The 24,334-nt window shown below is 47.6% G+C and overlaps 1 protein-coding gene across 1 annotated transcript in view; it reads right to left on the bottom strand.

The window, feature by feature from the left end:
* SLC12A8 (solute carrier family 12 member 8) overlaps nt 1–24,334 on the bottom strand; it is a 59,220-nt gene that overhangs the window by 17,525 nt on the left and 17,361 nt on the right. Inside the window, exons 6-7 of the mRNA XM_009640859.2 lie at nt 8,104–8,217; nt 336–423 (exon numbers count right to left, since the gene is read on the bottom strand). Of these exons, the coding sequence (XP_009639154.1) occupies nt 336–423; nt 8,104–8,217 (202 nt within the window). The remainder of the gene's footprint in view (nt 1–335; nt 424–8,103; nt 8,218–24,334) is intronic.

Here is a 24,334-nt window from a genome sequence, read left to right as displayed (position 1 = left end):
TATTGTCTATTTAAATAGAAAAAGAAAGCACTTTGAAATCAACAGCAGTCAAGAACTTTGCATCCCGCTCTGGGACAGCCAGGCTGCAGCAGCACAACCGCTCTAGCACCAGCACACATCCCACCCAGTGGAGGAAGGACTGATTGCATTGGCACTAATGAACCTCTTCTCTAACCCACCCAGAGTAGGTGGTGGTAATGGATGATAATCTGAATGAGAGCCAGAATTTAATTTTCCAGATGGCTGAGTAATAAAAGGTTGATGGGAATATGAAATGGATTGGTCACATCCAGGGCAGTCTCCGAAGAGTAAATTTTCCCCAATCTATGACTTACGAGGTGCCAATAGCGGCCAGAGACCCAAGGGGGATGTTGGTAGCAGGCTTCTGGAGATCTCCGCTCATATTGAACCCAGCCATCACACCTGCATTTTGTAGACATAAACACAATTTAGAGTTAATCTAGGTTATAGCATATATAATACATATTATAATACGCCATATAAGTTAATCAATTGGCTAACTGATTGCTTCAGAACAGTGACTATATCACTTCATTGCACTTCCACATACACAAATACTGGCTCCCATCGATTGCTTGGTAAGAATCTGTTCATGTCTTTAACAGAAGCAAGCCATCACTAACACATCTACAAAGAACCCTTTGTCCAGTTTGAACAATGCTGGGGGGGAAGGAGGGCAGGAAAAAAAAAAAAGCAGAAATCTGAACAAACCCCATCTTATCTTAACACAAACCTCACAGAAGACTGTGCTGTCCAATTGTTGAGAAGAAAAATGCTACCGTTCATCACGACGGCGCATTCAGCAGGTGGTACTACCCCCGCAGACCAGATCCATTATAGGTCCCTGCATTCACGGGGGACAACCGCCATTACAAAACAGCCTGTCCTGTCCATGCTTAATGATGATCACATGCACATTTAGCAGAGGGAATAGCAGTGCTCAGCACGTAGGTGGCACCTTCCAGCCAAGGGATCTGCTTTGGCAGTAGGCATTATCTCCACTTTGCAGATAGGAAAACAGAAGCGCTGAGAGGGCAAGCGACTGCCCCAGCGTCACGTAGAAAACGCGTGGTAGGACTAAGAATAAAGTACTGAGCTGTTATTTTAGGGCAGAGTACAGGGTATTGTACAATCAGGGAGAGTCCTTAGCCTAAAAAATTACCATCTAAAGACACAAGGAAGGGAAACAGGATGGAGCAAAGGATCTCCACGTTGAGGCTAGGAACCTGAGGTACAAATGGGTTATGAGACTTTGCCCACTGTTGAAGAAGGAGTCACACAGACTTGGCAAGAAAACACAACTTTTTTCACCAAATTATCCCAAAGCTTTTCCCAGAAGGCTTCAGATATCTGCTATTAAAAAAAAAAAAAAATAATCTGTGATTTAGAATCCTGATGAGAATTTGGACGATTTGAAGGCGAGACAGAAGAGCCTCTTTAAGACACTGTCCCATCTTTGGCTGTCAGACTAACATCTTCATAAGGACATGTGGGCCAGGTGCCAGCCAGCAGGGCTCATGGGACGGTCCCTGGGAGCCAGGGTGAGATCACTGCAGAACAACAATGAGGAGGAGGAGGCCAACGCCACGGCGCTCGCAGCATCTGCCAGCCCCAGCAGCAGGGGACCGACCGCACGTCGGTCTGCCACTCGGCTGCCAAGTCCAGCAGTCATTCCTCATTTTCAGAGGGCACGAGGATGACAAAGTCAGTCTCTGAGGCTGCAAATCTGAGTGACTACAGCTCTAAATCAGCAACAACCCATTGCATTTTAAAGCCTAAACACCAACTGCTTCTTGGGAGGATTTTCTCCCAAGGCAGAGGGTAGACAGGAGCCATGGGACAAACCCCAGGGTAAAGAGGACATAACCAGCTCAGTTGGGTGGGTGCCTTCCCTACAGACCTTGCATGGCCACCCATGGACTGCCAACAGGGAGCAATGGTTGGATTGCTAATAGGGAAACAGGGGCTCATCTCCCTGCTCCATCCTAGACTTTGCTGCGTGTCTTCATAGCTCCATCTCCCCATCTGCTAGATGAGAAACATAACATTTCCTTTCCTCGCTGTGCTGCCGCGATAATAGCACGCTAATGAGCACAAGGCATTCACATGTTGCCAAACACATCGGCTAAGCATGCAGGGCTTTATTTATTTATTATTAATATTTTTTCCTTGATCATCTTTTTTTTCCCCCCTTGATCATCCCACCCAGCAGCCATTTTTTTCTGTTCTCCTCTCTGCCACAGAGCCAGAGCCCCAACAAGTCCCCATGGACTCCTGGCATTCCTCAGCTCCTGGAAGAGCTGGCTTCCAGATTCAGAACAGATTTGAATCCTTGACACCATACCGAAAACATTACAAATCAAAATGAGCTCTTAATTTTCTCCTGGAAGACTATTCCATGGATGTACTTCTGAACAGCACTGCTGAAAGCCTGTCAACTGGTGTGCTTTTCCCCAGATAAAGCTTCCAAGCCCTGTTCAAGCACTGCTCCTTTTAAACAGCTACACAATAGGCTTAGCTGGAGGTGAGAAAAGTTAGGAAGGCAGAAATCCATGGAAATGGTCACAAATATCATGCTAAATGAAGCTGCTATGAAGCACTCTTTGGTGACTTTGCAATTCAGGGGCAAAGCAGAAAACTGAGAATACTTTGAATTTTTTCTTCCAAAGAGAGCAAAATATTGTCGGAAGTAAAGCTTTTAGTCTCATGTGCATCTTGGCTATGTTTCCCAAACATCTGGCACCATCTCTAAATCTCCCAGATTGAGCTTGACTCACCTCTTCCTCATCCAAACTCCTACCTCAGCAAAGCGCTGGGGAAACACCAAAATGGCATTTTCTGGACTGAATATGAAAAAAGCTGAAGCCATGTGAGTCATCTGTGCAGTGATGACTGCACAGCCCAGGCCACCTCATCACCTCCCTCTCACAGACCCACGCATATTCAGGAGCAGCCAGGAGATGACCTGCCAGAGCCCACAGAAACGAGATCTTGAGATCGATGACTGACCTCCTGCCCAGCAGCGACCAGGGTCAGGCCCAGGTCAGTGCACACCATTAGCTTCCATCAGCACCCCCAGGAGGTCACCAGAGTCTCATGACTTCTACTGCCAAAGGGCAAGGCCACCGCAGAAGGAACCAACATGGATATTCTTAGCCACTGAGGCCAAAGCCATCTCCTCCATGCTGCAACTATGCCTCAGACCTGACCAGTACAGAAGGATGGACAAACTGGAAGTACAGAAGTATGGACAATGCTAAAGCCACCTCTCCGCCACCACCCAAAAAGTAATTTTCCAGACGGGATGACAGCTGCCAAAGAGCAGTACTGAGAAGGTCTTTTGTGAGCAGCGGACTAACCACCCCATTTTTCAATGAAAGGACAACCTGATTAATTTTCAAAAAAACTTAAAACAATCTCCACCATCCATAGCCTCAGTCACCCTCTGCCAGAGAACTGGTCTGTCTTGCAAGTAGCCAAAAACAGCCTTTCCAGAGACTCTCGCTACTCAAGAGAAGAAAAATCCCACACTTGCACATAAAATTCAATGATGTAGAGGAGTTGGGACGTTCCTTCCTGCAGACACAGACCTGTCCCTAGGGAAATGGCCAATCCCTACTGAACTCAAGCAGTCGTATCTGCAGATTGTCCACAGAGAAAATTATTCACCTCTCTGTTTAAGTGAGATAGCAGGCTGGATTTTCCACACTGGCTATTATCTCAGAGAGCAGCAGATAATGACAAAGCTTCTGGACAAGGAAGCATGAAAACACAGTCAACTCAGCCAGGAAATTATGGCTGAGACAGTCTGTACATTGCTGCTATTCCCAGCGTAATCCTGTCCTGGGCATCATCCAGGCAGTGGATATGTGCACAAGGGGACCACCTACATTGTACATTAGACACAACCATCAGCTCCACCAGCTCCAGTTTCTAACTCTACCAGCTATGTTTTATAGCTGTAGATAGGACTGCTTGTGAACACCCATTGCCTTTTCCAACAAATTTACTATAAAGCATAAAAGGGATTTTTTTTTTCCTTCACCCGAGAGATGAATGGAAAATCTTAGATAAGAATTGTAGCTAATTTTTTAAAAGGGCCAAATTCTCCACTGATGTAAGATGGCACCTCTCCATAGACTTCAATGGAGTTGTGCCAGTTTACATCATCAGATAACTTAGCCCAAAACTTCTAAATCTATTTGCTGTCATTTTGCAAGTGCCAGATATGGTTTATTTCAGAACTGGTTTCAGCACAATGATATTTTCCATGAACGCCACTTCAAACATCGTCTTACTGTCTTGTATCACATGACAACACACTTCTTTCGTTAGACGGAAAACCTTGGGGATTTAGTAGAAAAAGGAGAACATTCTCTGCACAACAGAAACGATGCCTAACTTCATCTTAAAGCTGCACCGATGGTTGCATGGCTGCTGCTGCTACTGTCGCTGTGCGGTCCTAGGGGTTGACCATGGGCAGGCAGCTCCCGAGACTCCTTCCCCGTGCAAAGCCCTGGTTAGCTGGGTAGCGGAGTGTTTGTGTACCACGACGTGGCAGCAGAACACGTGCATAAAGAAGGTATTTACAAACACACAGAAGAACAACATTCTCACTTCTTCTGTAGCGAGCATGTTAGTCTTTTTGACTGAAGCTGGCAAATCTGAGTCTTCCATGCCCATGCACTCACATTTAGGCCAGCTCTAGATGTGTGTTTTGGATTGCGCAGCTACTTTATTATTAAATTACAAACTTGGGGAAATAAGGCCGGTTGCACCGCACATCCAGCTGAAATGGTTTAAACAGCTGTTACCTAGGAAGCAAATGGACCGGCCTCTGCTTAACACCGCTCAACTGTAAAATTGGGATAACTTCACTCACGTACCTGGACTCATACCAATAAAATATAGAGAAACGGAGAAAGCAACCAGACCCACAGCAAAACGATCAAAGGAAAGTGCTTGTAGAAGGCAGCACATTGCTAGCGGCCCACAAAAGGCTGGGCCGACCATCCTTGGCCGCACTGCCCTGGCCAAGGCAGTGGCTCCTCCTGCCCATTCGGTCCCAGTGAGGGTCTCCCTGCAGGTTCCACTCTCCTTTCCTAAAGCAGCTGCCCCTCTTTGCTTACCAGCCTGTATTTCTGCAGTTTCAGTTTCACTGCTATTTCTGGTGGAAATAGGCAACTTAAAACCACTTTTCCATACCTCCCAGAGACTGAACTTACATCAGCTGAATTCAGATAACCATTCTGGAGGGTGAATAAAGAGCTTATTCTGAAGAGATCAAAATAGTTTCACTTCAAAGGGGAACTTTTCATCTCAGAAAGGCCCAAACATCTCATTTCACAATTTCCTAAACATTTTTTTTTTAAAAACTTTGTTATCGGAACATCATCTTAGATTGTAAACTAGCATATGCTAAAAATTAAAAAGAGTAAACACAAGGTTTAATAATAAAAGATAAACAGAACATTGCTGTGGGTCACAGAAATGTTTCAAACTGTCTTGAAGTAACCCCTTAAAACTAAACAACGTATTAAAATCATAGAATGGTTTAGGTTGGAAAAGACCTTTAAGATCACCAAGTCCAACCGTTACCCTAACCCTGCCATCCCACCACCAAACCATGTCCCTAAGTACCACATGTGCCCGGCTTTTAAATACCTCCAGGGATGGGGACTCCACCACTCCCCTGGGCAGCCCATTCCAGTGCCTGACAACCCTTTTGATGAAGAAATTTTTCCTATTGTCCAATCTAAACCTCTGCTGGCACAACTTGAGGCCATTTTATCGCCTGTGGTGCCCAAACAGGGACATGAACCCTGGACCCTTAGATATTGTTTCACTGAAACTCTCCCCAAATTTCTGATGCATCTTAATGCAAAGGATTTTGCTTCCAGTGCTTTGGCTGGGTTACTCTCCCAGCAGAGGCAGGTACCCCCCTTGGGGATGGTGCTGGGCAGGAGCAGGAGTACAGGCTGGAGGTGACAGCCTGGGAGTGACGTTTGGACATCCCTGCCATTCCTTTTCACGCAGAGGTGCTGAGCACCAACACTGACGCTCGCTCGCAATCTGCATCAGGCTTCCTTGTCCTGCATCAAAGGCTCTGGCAATCCTAATTGCATCTCTCCAGCCTGCTATTAATGCCAAAGCCAAACCCACCCCTGAAATGTCATCTCCAATCTTGTGGACCGCCTATCCTGCTGGCGGGGCTGGGACTGTGTCCAGGAAGCGCCTGCAATGTGGTGGGAAGCAGCTCTGCTCCAGCACCTGGGACCCCAAGGAACCTGGGGTCCCCTCTGCAGCCCTGGCATCGCACCCCCGTCACGGGGGAGGAGGCGAGCTAAGCCAGCGTGGATCAGGCAGGACGTGGGGCAACTGCAGCCCTCACTCATTGCCCCAGCCCTAGGAGATGTGAGCTTTATTCCAGCATTTCTGAAGTTGCTCTGGGCTCCCCACTTGGGATCTGCAGCAGAGAAGTCTTGACTCCCACCCTAAAAACTTCTTAATCAGGTGACAAGTTCTTCCATGTAGAGCATCGAATACAATCCCATGTTTTACGAGGCTCCTGAACTCCACAGTGCTACAAACAGCAGTAACAGGAGCAATAGCAATGTTATATGGTACCACTGGCCCTGCTACTCTGAAAGATTCATTTAAATCCTGTAAATAACCAAGCAATTAAAAAGAACACATGAAAAAGCTGTGCAGCAACCAAAGTAATTATACATCAGCCCAAACTGTGTTTTCAGAGAATGTTTAACATTACTACTGGTATCCCTACTGCTAACTAGCAAAGCAACAGGCTGCCAGGGCTTTAAATAAATTATATCTATTAGCTTTGGCCTTCTTCCTAGCAGCCAAGCATTAGCAGTGATGAAGAACCATTTAATATGGTTAATCACAGTAATTTTCTGCCCAGCTTTGTCATAACTATTCCTTCTTCTATAAGCAGGGAGCTGGAAAAAGTTGCTTTCCTGCATCAGATAGGACTCACAAGGAAAGTCTCTTTCTTTGGCTGGGGGACTAGCTTGGGCCACCCAGAAAGGACAAAAAAGAGGGCAGAAGCCAATTTCTCCATGGTGCCAATAGTTCAGGCAGGTGAGTTTTCCAGGGGAAAGTCTAATCAGAGGCAATAGCCAGCCTGATATGCTGGGAGAGAGGATTCCAAAGGAAAATTTTAAGTCCTGCACTAGGCGCACCTGACAAAGTGACTTCTGCTACCAGACCATTCCTCCAGTTCCATCTGTTTCACAAAACCCTTTAGTTTGCCTCCCTGTACCGCAGCAATTCTGCAAGCAACTTCCAGTGAGTTGCTTAGAGCTAATCCTCTGAAAATTCATTCTGTAATCCAAGGATTCATTGCTATGGAAACTGCTTATAATCGGTACTTTTTATAGCTCAAAAACCCCACCATCAACAAAAGGTATTGTAATTCCAATTGATAGTTATTTTGTTCCCACTGGAGACTGCCAGATTTGGAAAGGAGACATGGATATTCCTGGTAAATTAGGGGAATGAATAACATGAAAGCATCCAATTAAGCTCATAAGCATGAGCTCTGCTGACATGCAAAGATGCATCCATGACACCGTGCGGAGAGTGGTGGGTCAGCATCATGAGTGATGGCATCAGCCAAGCTCGGCCACCTACCCGTGGTATGGATGGAGGGAAAGTCCTCCTGTGCTCTTCCCACCCTCCCAGTGCAATCAAGTCAAAGGGTTATCTAATACGATAAATCGTGATCAGCTCTTTTACAAAGGCTTGATACCTTGTGGCCTGACAGCATTGGCCAAGATCAGTGCCTGAGCCTTGTCCTTGGCAGGGAGGGATTTACACCACCACATCAACCCATGAAGCTGACCGGCAGTTTCTGACCACAGAGACAGAAGAGCACATGCAAATGAACAGGACAGGAGTGTGCAAAATTTGAGATGCTGAAGGAAAGCCTGAACATTTTGAATTGACCACATGAGTCTTCTATGGCCAAGCACAGTACCGCTCGCCTCGCAGCCCAGAGGAACTCCCCTTGCTTCTGCTCACCTCCGAGATGTGACTGCGGAGGGACAGCGGGTATGGCACCTGTGGCAGCTGGGAAAAACACTCCAAAAACAGTGAAGAAGGACTCCCCCTGGCTGTAGTCTGGCAGCGTGTTGTTGAACATAAGCTCTTCGGAGTAGCCAACAAAGCCATGCTCTGCAAAAACAAGGAGGGAGAGAGAAGAACCTCAGACTGCAGGAGACCCTCCAGCCTGCTCTCGGCAACCACCCATCCTCTAAGCACACATGGCAGCAGCAGCTCTTTCCAGGGATAGTTTGAAAGGATGAAAGTCAACTTATTTGGTGGGGGGAGAAGGCAGAGAAGAGGTCAGTGTGGTTATGAGGGTGCAAATGCCAGGGAAAGGTGCAGCAGTGCAGGCCAGCACATTGAGAAGCTCCTCCAGGCTGGGCGGCTCTTGCCAAGGCAGGACAGGGATCACACCAAGTCCTGCCTGTGAGCAAGCAGGACATCTTCCTGTAACACCTGCCCACGGAGGAAAACCGGCTGCAAGGATCAGCTGATATTTATACTCATTGATCCATGCCACTTTAATTCTCTTTCCAAACAGAGCAAAACTGTGTTGCCATAAGACAACTGCGTCCCTGAGCAAGCCCTCACACCATATCCCAATTCTGTGTTCCTGCCAGTCAAGCTCCTGCACAGACAAGACCTGAGATGTGCCCATACTGTGAAGCTGCCACCAAGACACCCCATTCATAACCTGATGCGCCCAGAGCCAATAAAGCCAGTTTATTGCAGGGTGGGCTCTCTCATACAGGATGGGTTTCCCAGCAGAGAAGGAATAAGGTGGCTCTAAAACTGCCCGCTGCCGCACTGTGCTCTTACCCTCCTGATGCCATTGCTCTCCTGCTGCTGCACTATCATCTCCAAACTAGGGCTAAATGTGGGGCTGTGCATCACGACCAGCCACCCCCCTCCCAAATCTTCTCCAGCTGTTTTTCATGGTGCACCAAGGAGCAAATGCCAAGACCTTGGGCTGTGCCCTGCTCCCTGCACTGACTTCTGCCAAGTCTTTCCAAGGTCATACATACACAAGTTTTACTTTCCAAACAAAAAGTTTTACAGAAGATGGGAGAGAGGGGAAAGCAATGTGTAGGATATCAATGTCATGCAACCGGCTTACTGGGGGTGTGATGGAGGATTCTGCTCTCTCACTTCACACTGGAAGGACAGGTCAATTCTTCTACAAACCTTGGTTTGTTAGGAATAGTTGAGCCCAACTGCTGATGTGCCATTAGGGTATGAATTACAAAAGGTTTTAGAAGCTTATAGATAGAAAAAATAACTCATAAAAGCACGTTAAGGAATTAACTATACATCTATGAAATTAATAATTTCATTTTCAAAAGGCGACACTGCTTTTTAATGGAGTATCTTAATCTGTGGAAACTTCTCGTCCCTGTCAGTAACTCAAATGCTCGTGCCTGCTGGGGGTGGGAGGTGAGCAAAGTCAGTTCCTTTTTTCCTCCTGCCTCTACAATCTATTTCCACAAGACATGTGACTGCAATAACTTGAATTTTCTCATTAGCAGGCAGGATGTTGTTTATGGCTGCACAGGGTGATGGCCAGAAATTAAAAAAAGACTCCATCAAAGCTGTCCCATGCCTCAAAGACAACATTAATGAAGTTTGGACAATAGATTAAACCGGAAAATTAAATCAGGCTCTGAACGCAAGACATATCCATTTAAAGACTCAGAATATAACTAACCACAGAGCTTTGAAGTTGCCACAGAAAAATCCTATAGATAATCAAAAGTTTCCTACTACATCTGCATTCATTGTGTTGCCCAAACATGGATGGAAACACACTGATAGAAGAGGTCTCCTGCTGCTAGGCTTTTTAAAAGCACCAGCTATCTTCACTAGGAACAAGTCCCAGACGAGATTTAAAGGGAATAAGCTCAGCACAACACGCTGACCTCTGGACCTTACAGATGTCTGCAGAAAGTGCAGCTTCTGGAGAAATAAAGGGGGATTTGTGTAGGCTGTACATTCCCGCAAGACCAGACCTGAGCTCCTTCAACTGGAATTCGTGCCCACGACCGTCACGTGGGCTGGCTGCAAAGCTCCCACCAAACTGCTCAGGGAAAAATTCAGTCCCTGGCCAAGGGATTTTTCACAAAGTATGTGCTCCTCATAGAAATGTTCATGTTCCATTAGTAAAACAAGAGGACTGGGCAAAATATTCATCTCGCCCCAAGATCTGCAGACCTTCTCCAATCTGTGCATTGCAGTGGCAGCATCACATATATCTATGTCACTTTTGACAAAAGTTTGCCCCACTGAGTCTTAAAAATAGAATAGAATAGAATAAAATCGTTTAGGTTGGAAAAGACCTTTAAGACCATCAAGTTCAACCGTTACCCTAACACTACCATCCCACCACCAAACCATGTCCCTAAGCACCTCATCTACCCGGCTTTTAAATACCTCCAGGGATGGGGACTCGACCACTTCCCTGGGCAGCCTGTTCCAGAGCCTGACAACCCTTTCTGTGAAGAAATTTTTCCTAATGTCTAACCTAAACCTGCCCTGGCACAACTTCAGACCATTTCCCCTCGTCCTATCGTCTGTCACCAGGGAGAATAGGCCGACCCCCACCTGGCTCCCCCCTCCTTTCAGGTAGTTGTAGAGGGTGATAAGGTCTCCCCTCAGCCTCCTCTTCTCCAGACTAAAGAACCGCAGTTCCCTCAACCGCTCCTCATCAGCCTTGTGCTCCAGACCCCTTGCCAGCTTCGTTGCTCTCCTCTGGACACGTTACAGCAACGCAACGTCTTTCTTGTAGTGAGAGGCCCAAAACTGAACACGGTATTCAAGGTGCGGCCTCATCAGTGCTGAGTACAGGGGGACAATTACTTCCCTACTCCTGCTGGCCACACCATTCCTGATACAAGCCAGGGCGCTGTTGGCATTCTTGGCCACCTGGGCACACTGCTGGCTCATATTCAGCCGGCTGTCAACCAGTACCCCCAGGTCTTTTTCCACCAGGCAACTTTCCAGCCACTCTTCCCCAAGCCTGTAGTGTTGCACAGGGTTGTTGTGACCAAAGTGCAGGACCCAGCACTTGGCCTTGTTGAACATCATGTAGTTGGCCTCAGCCCATCGATCCAGGCTGTCCAGGACCTTCTGCAAAGCCCTCCTCCCCTCGAGCAGATCGACACTCCCACTCAGTTTGGTGTCATCTGCAAACTTACTGAAGGTACACTCAATGCCCTCGTCCAGGTCGTTGATAAAAATATTAAACAAGACTGGCCCTAGAACTGAGCCCTGGGGGACACTGCTTGTGACTGGCCACCAACTGGATTTAACTCCATTGACCACAACTTTCTCCTGTGAAGTGGACTCTAGCCTCTCTTGATGGTTTACTCTCATATTTTCCTGTCTTTATCATTTAAGTTTCCCCTACTGTCTAACCAAAATCACCCTGTTTGAAGTTCTTGATGCTGTTTCATGCCTGATCCATAAGCTATTTGCATATTTTAATAGCATCCTTTCACCTACTGGAAACAGTCCCCACCCTGCACTGCACAGTCGATGGTTTCTGCCAGGCTGTAAAACCATATATTTGCCTCCATCAAAACACAAATTGTCCTTTTCATGCCACTTTCCCAGCTTGTGCAAGGTCAGCTGGAAGTCTGACCTTCTCAGCCAGACTGCTGTGAGCCCTTCCCAGCTGGGGGTCATCTGCAAATTGAACCTGAATCTTCTCTTTTCTATCATCCAAGCAGTTAAGAAAAACACTAAATAGCACCAAACCAAGACCAGACCCTTGTAGAACCTCACCAGGCACAGGATCCTGCTTTTTGAGTGAACCATCTCCAATCAGGGTCTTCCACACAGATTTTGGGGCTATATAATTCAGTGATGGACTGATCTATGTGCCTTATATCTCCTTTCTCATACAAAAGGCCAAGTATACAACCAGACTACATATTCTGTGATACTGTTTTGGCCATACCATGACCAAAGAGAGACTGAGAGACCCATGAGCCCAACGTCTGACCTGCACCTGTGTGCATCTGACCCCTATTAATCTTAAGATGCCACACAACCCCTTGTGCTTCACCCGTTTGTCTGCTGTTCCCTTTCCTACTTTATTCCCCTACATGTAACTCCTGGGTGGAAGAGACAAAGCCCGAAACCATGGCAGATGTCACTGCAACCACAGAAAATGACATCCATGGATTTGTTGAAAGAGCCACAGGATGCGCCTGCAGCTCTATCCCACTTCTGCTTCCTTTCCTCGTGGCTCTAGCGGGCGAGAGGAAGCCCAGCCATTCCACATTTCCCCTTTATACAGAACCAGGAGCTTGCTTGTCTAATTAAAGAAAAGTTCATCCAAATGTTACTTCTTATTGCAACCTCATTTCTCAGTCAATCACCCTCCCGCGAAGCTGATCTCATGTCCCTTTTGATTGGTTTTACACCAGGATTTGCCATCGCCATCGATTTAAGTAAGCTATGGGCACACGACCGCGGAGCTGAGAGCAGCACGCTGTGAGCATCTCCTGGCTGCCCTCATGCCTGCAACCGGAGCGAGTCATCTGTGACCTTTCAGCTGTCATATTAATGGGACTAATTGTAGCTGACGGGGCAATTGGGCTGAAAATCATCCAAAACAAAACAGGAATCAGCAACTGAGACCAATCGGTTAAACCAACAGAGCACTCGGTCAGTTGTTCACGGAGTCAATTATCCACATCCCATTGAAAGTGCACTTCAAAAGGACGAGCTTCGGAAGGAGGAGGGAAGGAAACGCGATAGGGTCTATATTTGGCTCTCTGATCTCCAAACAAGGCAAGATTTTTTTTTTTTTTTTGGTACGAGGATCTTTTCCTCCAGCTTACTGCTGGGTACATGAGATCCAAGCTAGATTCCTCCCTCCTCACTCATTACAAAATGTTTGTCTGACAAATTTTGCTCTCAATTAATTTATGCAGCCCCACAACCTCTAAATCCTGCGTTTAATGATCCTGCTCTCAGCTGGCTTGCAGAGGGCTGGAGCTGAAGTGCTATAAACAACCTTCCCAGTGTCATGTTAGAAGGAAAAGAATCCAGTTCCTTCTCTGTGCCATGTCATCCTTATGGGAAATGCACAATAAAGAGTGGTAACGATTTATTTTCATCATTAGATACTCAATAGGGAGCAGGCAAATAATGGGTTTCTCAAGTGGTTGAGCTGAAGTAAATAAACAACAGGGGGAAAAAATTTACTTCAAGCAACATCTGAATTATTCCTGTGATTTTTGACAAATTAAGTCCTTCCAGTTGCCCTTATTAAAATATGTAATAAACAATATAAACCACCTAGCAAGCTTCAAGTAGAAAAGCTTCCAGGATGAGCATCCTCCATTCACAAGTGCAGGAGGACCACAGGGGGCTGCACATCAGCCCAAAGAGGGCAGAAGAGGAGGAGGAAGATGGCCAGGATTCTCATGTCCCCCTGGCCACCACAGATGCCTTGGAGGAGGTACCAGCCTTCGCCTGTTTGCCACCGCTGCATCCCCCCTCTGCCCCAGCTGGTTTCCACGCTTGAGCTTTTCTTGCACTTTCTCCCACATCTTGCCCTGTGGAAGAGGATGAAAGCAGCTGAGGAATTTTTTGGCACTTGGGACACCCCTTAGCAGGCAGCCCCTCCGTGAAGCCCGGGGTTTCAGAGTGGGACTCGAGGAGGTTGGAGAAGGGGCGCGAGGCGAAGCCGTGGTTACGCGGGGTCAGGGCATTATGCAACGGCAGGGAGGACAACAGCGCTGCCAAGTTCCAGGCAACCTGGAGCTCATTACAGATTAGTCAAGTCTTGGCCAAATTCAATAAGCCTGTTCACAAGCTTAAGGTTAAGTAAACCCTGGCACTGAGGCAGGGGCTAAATGATGCAAAAATGGAAAACCACCTTAAGAAACAGCTCCCAGAAGACGGTCACGTATTGCGCTCTGCTTGTGATTAGAGATTTTAATTACGAAGGTGAATGCTGAAGGCTTGAAATGGTGAGATTTTTTTATTTTCCTAAATAAGTGAGCCTGCACGTTCCTGCCTGGAAGGTACTTGCTGAGATTTGCTTTTGGAGGAACAGCTGGAAGTGTTTGTCTTGCAGCACATTTCCAGGTCTGACCCCAGCATTTTCAGGATCCTGTGTGAAGTAAGACATGGAGAGCCAAACAGTAATTATATATCCTTGGCATAATTATCTCCTATCTCTCTCTTTGCCATTTCTTCTTCCATCTCTAAACCCTTCTGGCATAAGCTGCGAAATCCAGTCATTCCCCTTGGACACCAGTCCAAGCACACGCCCAGAGAGAGGTCCTGGTGTGGGTGCTGGAGATACCCAGGCACACCAATGTGGAGAAAACAGGAATGGTTCTCACAGCCTGGTCCCACAGCTGCCATCCTCACCTGAACACACACCTCTGCAAGAAGATAAAGTTTCACTCCTCACCAGCCACATGCTTCCTCCTCCAAACTCTTAGCCGAGGGCAAGGTACAAGCCCAGGACTTCTGAGCTGTTAATTCCTCAATGGGCAAGTCAAGCCCTGTTGGGTTGGCAACTTTCAGAAGTTGTGGTCTGTCAAATGACTGTTGGGTAGCCTAAACCAAATTAATTCTACATAGGTCAAAGTGCTTTACAGCAGGGAAGGAGTGAAATTCTCCCTCCAAATGCCCTTGCAATACTAATTCTTCCCCTGCCTGCAGAAGTTCATCCACGGATGGTCCCATGGTCACCAAGCTCACCAAAACATACTTACTACCCATAGCCTATCACACAAGAACAGCATCTTCACTTGCCAAGGGAAAGTCAGGCATGCCTGGCTTTAATGAAGCAACATTTTGATGCCAAACCACCGCCAGCAATAGGGTTTTCAGCATCTCAGTGTGCAACTGCAGATACGCAGGATTAACCATCCACATTGAAACTGTGGATGTGAGGAGAAGGACACAAAGCCATGAATGTCATCCAAACTCCACAGTCTTTCTATCTTTGTGTTCCCCCCTTGCTATGCAAACACTGAAATTTAATTTGAGGCAACAAGCAGCACAGGATCCTCTGACACAACAGCTCTGAACGATGCTCTGCGCTGACGCAGCCATGGCCTGGATGGCTCTGGGCTTCCCCCCAGCAAAGGGGGTGCTTGCACGTGCCGGAGATCGACATTCGTCTGGCTGACCACAACTACAGCCCAGCAATGCCACACAGCACACCCAAGGAAGGTCACTGAAAACTGTGCACCTCTCCAGCATATTGGCATCTTCAAAGAGGCATGAAGAGGGCACAGGGGTCATGAATAATGGTTGAATCACCTTTCCCAACAGGATAAAAAAATAAATCAATCAAAGCGGTGCAGTCGCAAGCCCCATCCCTCCACACCCCTCCGTGCACACGCTTGGCTTCCTGTGTTTGGGCTTGTTTAACACCGACATTAACAATCACATTTCCAGTGCTCTTCCAAGCATTGTAACCGCCCAGCTCCAGCTCCCGAGGCCCTCCCAGTATTTTTTTTCCCAGACAAGTCCAACACTACCATCACTACTCCCAGGTGTTGCCTTACTGCTGCCAGCCTGGCACAGGGCAGGTGGAGGCAGAGATGTACCAGAAAAATGCAGAAAGGTTGGGAAGGAAAACAGTGAGAGGGAAGCAGCGCTGGAGGTGGACAGAGGACAGTATGGTGGGTTTTTTCCATGCTACTAGTCCGCTGCTCAGCCTGCTGCGGGCTGACACTCAGCTTGTGAGATCCATGAAAAGGTTTTCACCAGCAAGTCCCAGTCCTCTAAGAGATGGGTAACTGGTTAGTCGTGAAAGTGAAGCGCATTAAAAGACAGAGCTGCGTTGGCAGGTACAGAGAATAAACATAACCTCCTCTGAACTTGTACAGGGATACAAAAATGTTTTAACATCTTCCAGGATATCTCCTGCTTCACCTTTGGATATACAAGGTTTGGCTGGAAGACTGGGAAGAAACAGAAGGAAAAGAGAAGAGCGGCAGGAGAGCAGAGCTGGAGGAGGATGGGATGGACTAAAGAGATCAATGTCCCTGTCCCCTGACAGCCATCCCTGGACTCATCTACTCAGGGGACCACATTCACCAAACCCTTTTCTGCAGCCCCAGTGCAAGGCGTGGGCCACCTGAGTCAGCATGGATCAGTGCACACTTTCTAGGAGCCAGGAGCACGTCTGCTCCGTGCTGGATTTGTGGGTAGCAGCACAGCTCCGCGGCTGGAGATGGGGCACATGCAGCCCAGCCCAGATGGAAAAGAGCAAAGACAAGACTTCTGATATCTGTCCCTGCAGATTCACCCTCCATATGTGACAAATGACATCGGGCCTTGGGATTGTCTCAGTCCTCAGCACCACGTCGTACCTGCTGACAGCTCCCACAGCCTCACTATTTCTGCTTTGGGAGTCTTAAACGAGGCGAGGGGAAAAAATAGAGAGGAATTTTTGTGTTGAATACATGCAGGTCAATGATTATGCAGTGATAAAACCACAGCTATTACTCAATTAGCACGACGGCACCTGGCCATGCTGACAGACCAGTGCAGAAAGGCTGCAGGGCATCTGCTCCGGCTGCCAGGGCACTGAGGGGGGGGGATGCGGGAGCTCCCCAGCTCCTGCTCTCCCCCACTCCAGCCCATGCCGCTGCTGGCAGCCCTAAGCACAAAGTACGGGGAAGAAGAGGAGGGAAGAATAGGAAGGCACCTCTGTAATTTCACCCCTAAATCCCAGTTAAACACGTTTGCTATCAAAAGAGCTCAGAGTGATCCCAGACCGCCTCCATGGTGCCAGCTGAAAATTAAGTGCTGGGTGCCATAGCCAGCATCTCTGGCCACAGCAAGTGGCGTCCTCCAAAACGCCAAACCAACACTGAGCAGCAAGAGGCAGCCCAGGGCAAGGAGAGGAGCCCATTGCTATTTTTTCACTGCTGGTGAACAAATAAGCTCATATTTTATCATTAGCACTAGGGACATGATTTTATAAATTAGGACAAACAGCACGCTTACATTTCAAATTCGTCAGAGCTGCAAGTAGCAAAAAATAGACAGGTTTTAGTGGAAAAAAAAAAAAAGAATTGGCAAGACGAGGGTGGGGGAAGAAGGATCAGAGCAATTTTAAAGAAAGAAGGAAAGGAGTTCCCTTGCCCAAGACTTTCTCTGCACCCATAATAAGCCCGGCAAACCCAAAATGAGAGATTATGTAAAGTCTGTAATTGAAGGAGTGAAAGCCACAGTTAAAACAATCTAAAACAGCCAAGCCCTGAGAAAGGCAACTTGAATCCCTTATCTTTTGATGGAAAAGAATGTGCTCCCTGAGATTAATGACGTGTTTACCCAAAAGGAAATCGCCGCCCTTCTGAAGCAGCGAGTGTTTGTTCCTCCCGAGCCCCTGTTTTCTGCTCCAGAGCTGATCTCCCAAACCTCCTGTTTAAAGTCAACACACAATACGGCTTCCTGCTGCCACGGGCTCCGAGGGATCCCACCATTAACCCTCTCCCGAAAATCACCCTCCACCACACATGTCCATCCCAGCCACCACCTGCAGGGGCAAAAATGGGATATTTAGATCACACTTTGACCAGCATGGAGACAGGCATCATGCCAACAGCTGCCAGCAACCTTGCTGGAGGGCCATGAATCACCCCCCATGCATAAATATTTCTCAGTCAAGCAGACAAATTAGCCAGCGTGGAGACAGACAGTGCTGTCGAGGGGAAGCACTCACTTGTCTTGCTCTTCTCCGAAGTCTCCGGACGCAGCAGGCGACCTCTTCTCAAGTAGCTCGGGGTTTCAGCAGCGTGCCCTGCAGCCTGGCCTGCTGCAGGATGCTCTTGGAAAGAGGTTTAACACCGGCTGGTGCAATGGTCTGCTGTGTTACGGGAGGTACGGAGGAGCATGGGATTTGTACACTGAAAACCCTCGAGTGAGCAAGAAAGCCTAGGGCAGAAGTGCTGGGAGGTGACCTCTTTGAGGAAACCTGCAAAAAACCCACTCGGGGACCACCACTCCTTCACATACGTGACAAACCCAAGTACTTGCATCCTCCCCCTCTGATATATGCACTCCCAGTAAATGCACTCACACTCCATCCCCGATCTCCTCGTGGAGCATCCCAGCCACGAGAGCCATCAGGTCATGAGCATCCTCCTCTCCCTACAGCCATCAGACCTGCAATAACAGGTGCTGGCCAACAGCTAAAAATAGCACAAAAAGCAGAATAAACAAAGGGAGCTGCTTAAACCTGTCTCCAACGTTTGTATTTAGCTAATGGGGCAACTTTCATTTGAGGGATGCTGTCACCTCTCTCAAATCATGAAGCAGCCTACACTCCCCCCGAGCTCTCCCCAGCCACCTCTCATCTCCTGCAGGACTGGGCTGGGTGGAAGGAAACTCTAACTTCTGCCCAAGTCCCCGTGTGCCTGCTTTATCTCCACCTCGGCTTCTCAGGAGGATGAAGAAGTGGAAAACCACTGTCGTACACAAGAGCACGCACTGAGCCCGAAAGCACCCACACATGCAGCTCCTCACCACAAAAGCCCAGGGCCTTGGCACTGCTTAAATAAAGGAAAAGTCAGGAATGTGCCTATGGAAGTAGCTTGTAGAGCAGTTTGGCACTTATTCTGTCTCTACAGGTTGGTGAGGTTTAATTATTTTTTGCAAAAAAGCCAAAAAATGGCTATTTTCTGCAGGTGGAAAATCTGAAGTTTTGGTTAGGAGAAAAAGGGAAGAGATTTTTAACATGGGTATTTCAACTTTATGAAGTCCACTTGTGTTTTATATTACTTAATGCTAAGCACCAGACCTGCTGTAATATAAAAAAATCCTTCCATTACTATTTTATTTTTTTATGTGGTATCCATTACCTGGCTTGTTCAGCGGTATTCAAACCAACCAGTGGAAATGGTTTTATTCATTACAAAGAGGGTGAGAAGTAAAACGTCCCTTGCTTCAGCCTTTTTCTAGGAAAATAGTTTGCATCAATGGGATATCATTATTAATTACGGAGCGGTATTTCTTGGAAGTCATGCCCAGAGTCCCCGGTTGTGGGAGGCTCTGCAGAGCTTCTCTGACGAAAAACCCCAGCCTTGAGAAATGAGAATTTAGGCTGAGCCAAGGCACAACAATTAGAGGAAAATGAACGGCAGTTGAGCAGCAGCAGTGATGACACACATCCTTTGGACTCATTGGAATGACCTCCTTTCTAACCCGGAGCTGCTCCGTGTATTTCTTGGGTCAAAGCCCAATTCATGTCCATCAGATCCCCATCTTTCAAAAGAAAATGTAACATAATCCACCAGACCCTGCCATGGTCTACAGAGTCTTCTGCCATGGTCTACAGAGTCTTCTGCCATAGTCATGACTAGAGCATCCCGTACTTCCAAGTTATGAATATATTACCCAGATGACAATGGTATTTCAAAAGAAAACTATTCCGTTTGTTGATTTTTTGATTCTGTGTCCAAAACAACAGTTTGATTTTGGTTTGGGGAGGTTCTCATTACCCTCCATACAACACACGCAGCTTCAGCTTTGAGTCTAGTTTCAGACTGCAAATCAAACTGGAAATCAAACAGTGTTTGACTTTTGAAATATTGAGCAAGATGTTGTCTCCTAGAAGGATTTGTTTGTTTGTTTGTTTGAAACTATTCGTTGAATTCGGTTTAAATCAGGTGATACATTTTCCCCAACAAAATCACATTTTTCAATAAATGCATTTCCCCTTTGAGTAGAAAAGAAAACCAGCAGGAACCAGTAGGCCATGACTCAGGCCAGTGAAGGCACAACCAGGCTAAAACCTCCTACCTACAGCCAAAAAAGGCCAAAAATTGTTTACACGAGCCAGCAGAGAAGATGACGAGCAGTAGATAAGGACCCATGTCCCACGCAAAGTTTTCTCTTTAGCCTAGGAGAGGAATGCAAACTAGAAGTGAAGCGGCTGGAGAAAGAATCTAATATCTAGAAATTATCTTCATAAATTAAATCCTTAAATAAGGAAAGCTGATTCAGGGCACAGCTGAACTGTGACTGGTATTAAACACTGGGGGAATGAAAAAAAGAGGAGGTAAAATATCTCCATCGTTTGAAAACAATTATGTAGTGGCACCAAAAAAAGAGAGAAAAAAAAAATCAATGCAATTAAATAAAGCTGTCCCGTTTAAACACAGCAATGGAGAGAGATTATGGGATGATACAGATCTTCCTCGAGCCAGTCGGTTTTATTAGGTCTCTAGCATTAAACAAGTTGCTGCTGAATGGAGAGCCTGCACGGGAGGTTTTATGGGGGGCAGCGGGTGGGAAAAGCCCACATGAAGGCAACGTCTAGCAGGGAACAAAGCCAGCTGAGGTATTTGGGGATTTATTTACAAGCTCTAGGAAGATGAGCTTAGCATTGCCTCGCAGGGAAACAGCAAAGAAATTAAAGGTTAAATCAACCTACAAAATCTTCTGTATAAATCAGGAGCAGTATTACCTATTAAGGAAGTTTAAACCTGTAACGACCTCAGCAAACCCTCTTCTGCTCCAGGGATGGACCTGGGCCAGCCCAGCCCTGACAGCACCGTGCAATGTTTTAGGGTGTTAAATGAGGGCAGGACCCTCCTCCTCCTCAGCAGCATGCTGCAGAGGGCAGCTCGTTCCCATGCCCCCCGTGGCTGCTCGGATGGCACAGCCTGGAGAAGAGAAGACTGGAGAGGAGCACAAAAGGTCTTTCAAGCAAGGTGGTTTAATGCAGAAAGGAGGGACACCAGCTGGCTCCCAAGCCCTTGAGAGACCCAAAGCTGTGGCGGGGTTTGGCTGCAGGAAGTGGGGGTTAGCCTGAGATAGCTGTGACTGGAGCAGGGTCCCCAAGGACGCAGCAGAGGGTCCATCACTGGGAATTTTTAGGAGCAGCTTAGATGCATGTGGCACCCCCAGTGCAGCCGGGGGGGTGCAGGAGGGCAGGGACCACAGGCCCTGAGCTCTCCTCCCCTCCTCCTTACCCACCTCCTGGGAGATGCTTCAGGGCGGTGAGCTCAGAAAACCACCCTGGCCTTGGTGGAGCGGGGGCACAGGGACACCAGCCCCGGCAGCCGTACCAACACCCCGAGCATTCGCCAACAGGCGAGGCTGCTGCTCCTCAACAAAGTCCCACTGCCAGGTGTCCTCCAGCGAGGAGACACTGGGAAAACCTACCTACAAACAGGGCGGCAGAGTGGAACCATGCAGCAAAGTTACATCTCAACCAATTTTTTTTTTTTTTTTTTTTTTAAAACATTTATCATGTTACACCCTGGTGAGCTCCTAAGACGTGTCTCCTCACAGCAGGGCTTAGCTTTCTTGCTAGGCTGAATCCATTTAACTGCTGTTTAATTGACAACAAATGGAACAAGAGTCCTCTCCCCAAAGCCACAAAGGAAGAGGCACTAAAATTAAATTTCACCAGGTATACAAATATCATCATCATCATCATCATCTGATTCCTCCATCTTCTTTCTCAGAAATAATTTCTCTTTGATCAGCAGCGTAAGAATGAACAGTGAAAGTGGGGATCTAATTTAGCCATTGCTGGGGCGGGTAGTTTGTATCTCTTGAAGCTTCTGTTCAGGATTTTTGTAAACTCCAGCAGCAAGTTGGTGGTTGTGTTGGTCACTGCACAGTAGCCGTCTTCAGTATACCCATGCATTGGCTATACTGGTAATTTGCCCTGGCTGCAGCTGCAGTGGTGCAAATCCCTAGCAGAGCTACGTTTTAACTTGATTACAAAATTTTTTTTTTTTTTTTTTTTTAAATAAACTGCTTTAAATACCTACTTCAGAGAGCCTGGACAGAGTGGTGTAGCTTTCCGCTCGCTATCTAAATAAGGCCCCTAACAATGTTATCACTTTTCAAAACACATCTGTCCCACAGCTCCTAGCCCAGACAATTGGCAGGTAACCAGTTAATAAATGTCTTCGCCAGACTGTTGAATAGGCTGGCCCCCGCTCAAGAGTGATGTCAGGGCCATTCAATGCACTATAATTGGAAAAACCTGGGGAAAGCAATCCCGTGTTTTTTAATAAATAAAGAGCGTATTAGCAGCCTCCTGCTTTTATTCACCACGGTGTCTACCTTGTTCGGTAGCAAAGTGGGGATTTTTTTCTGCTGCCGCTCACTCGGTGATTTCTACTTGGAATTTGATGCCAGTTTCCAGATGTGTCTCAGGCCAGGAAGTCAGCAATCAGCCTGGATAAAGCCTCTGGGATTAGCTGCAGATCATCTTCTGACACACACATCCTTCCTGCACCCCCTCTTATGAAATTGGGGCACACCCCTCGTGCCCAAAAATAAAATAAAACAATCCAGAGCCAAGCAAAAACCCCTGATTAGGACTCTTTGATCACTTTCTTATTAAATATGTGGGAATATATATAATTAATTCAATCCATCAAAGCCCCCGAGGCACCGTTTGAGGGATCTTTATAACACAGGAGTGTTGATACGCATAAATCACTTTAACAATTGCAGGTTCCCCGTCTGCTGGAGCAGCCCCAGGCAAAGCTCCTCTCCCACAGCTCCTCACCAGCGGTACCCACTGGAGAGCATCAGCTCCCCCGGCTCAGCTGAGGAGGATGAATCCTCCAAAGGACTCATCCTCAGAGAAAGAAGAAAGGATAATAAATGGGTTTTCTGAGCTCTGTGTGAGCAGCGTGGGGAAGCTAAGGCCAAAGCGGGTGGCACAAAGGATGTGGTTTGCATGGAAAATAATCCCAAGCAGAAGCACCCTGACAGCAACGCGCCTTTCAAGCCTCCCCGTGTCCCTGAGAAATGAACTACCCAGATTCCCCAGATGGGACAAGAGGGGCTCAGCCCTGGACACATAACACCATCTGCTGCAGGACAGAGGGTCCCAGCCCTGGGGACCCCCAGGGGTCAGACCCCCACCCTCCAGTTACTGAATTCCTAACAAAATAGGGATTTTTTTCCCCCCAAGCATTTAAGAGGCTGTTGTCAGGCCCCTTTTGCTCATGTTGCGATTCCTTTCATCTTCCCAACAAAGTGCAAATTAACACCAGCTCTCCCCCCAGTAACTCCCCCCCTTCCCCGACCCACTGCCACAGCTGCTCTGCTTCAGCAGGGCACCTGAGAGCCACAGCCAAAACAGGAAAGCAGGCGCCTAAATGAAAGGGAGTATTTGGGAGTCACCCCACACAAAAATTAGCAGAGATATGCTAGGAAAATAAAAGAGTGGGCATTAACGACGGGCTTATCTTCTTTTTCCATGACTCTAACGTTCGGGACGTGAAGAGGCCAAAAAGTTTCTCATACTGTTTTGGGGAGCTGGTCACGGAGAGGAGCATCCTCTCCTTCACATTCACCGCTGCCCCCAAAATAACTCAGGCTAATTTTAAGGTATGGACCTCCAAAATTAAAATGCAAAACCCTGCATTGCTACCGTGCAGCTGTGCAGCAAGCACTGGGTCTTGGCTATGGGTTGAGAAGTTGAGCACTGCCTGATTTCAATTCACCTGTGTTAGTTTTGGTAAAAAACAGTAAGCTGTGCCCAGGGAGAAGAAGAATACAGATGTTTTCCATCCGGAGAAAGGAGCATGGGAGTCTCCGTTTCTGGAGGTGGGACTGAATTTTAAGGTGAACGGCCGGAGACGGCTCAAAGAGGCTGGTTTTCAGACAGCACAGGGACCCCCTCTCCTCGCTGCCCACCCCTGGCCAAGATCCCAGCCTGGGACTGTGACCCATCCCCAGGGGAAGCGCCAGCTGGAGCCAAGGGAAGGATTTAGGATTAACTCAAAAAAACCAGCCAGTCCCACCCTACCCTGCAGGCAGCCTGCAGAAAGGAGCAAAAGCCCTCGGGGCCAGGCAGAGGGATGCTGCAGCCTGGCAGGAGCAGGCAGGCAGGAGCAGGCAGGCAGGAGCAGGCAGGGACGGCAGCAACTGGACAAGCAACCCAGAGCACTCCCTGTCTGCTGGAACTGCTCAGCATCTCCAGCCCCAGCTCCAGGCTGCAGGAGCCCGGCCAGCTCTCGGAGCGGGAGCAAGCCACAGCAATAGAGAGAAATAAGAAGAAAGGAGAAAAGGCAGTGGGAAGCCCTGCTGAGAAGCCCCCTTTTGTGTAAACACGCTCTGTCCTCAAACTAAAAATAAAGGCAAACCACAGGAAGGGAGTGAGTGCTTGGACAATATCCGATTTGGTGTGTGCCTGGGTGTGAGCTGAGGGAATGGGGAGAAGAGCGGGGGACTCCACCCAGCGCAACCACACAAAGGCAGTCGTTTAAGGCCTTCAAGCTGGACA

The sequence above is a fragment of the Egretta garzetta genome, unplaced genomic scaffold, assembly GCF_000687185.1.
Source record: "Egretta garzetta isolate BGI_Z169 unplaced genomic scaffold, ASM68718v1 scaffold326, whole genome shotgun sequence".
Classification (NCBI taxonomy): Eukaryota; Metazoa; Chordata; class Aves; order Pelecaniformes; family Ardeidae; genus Egretta; species Egretta garzetta.
This window is presented reverse-complemented; position numbering and strand designations above follow the sequence as displayed.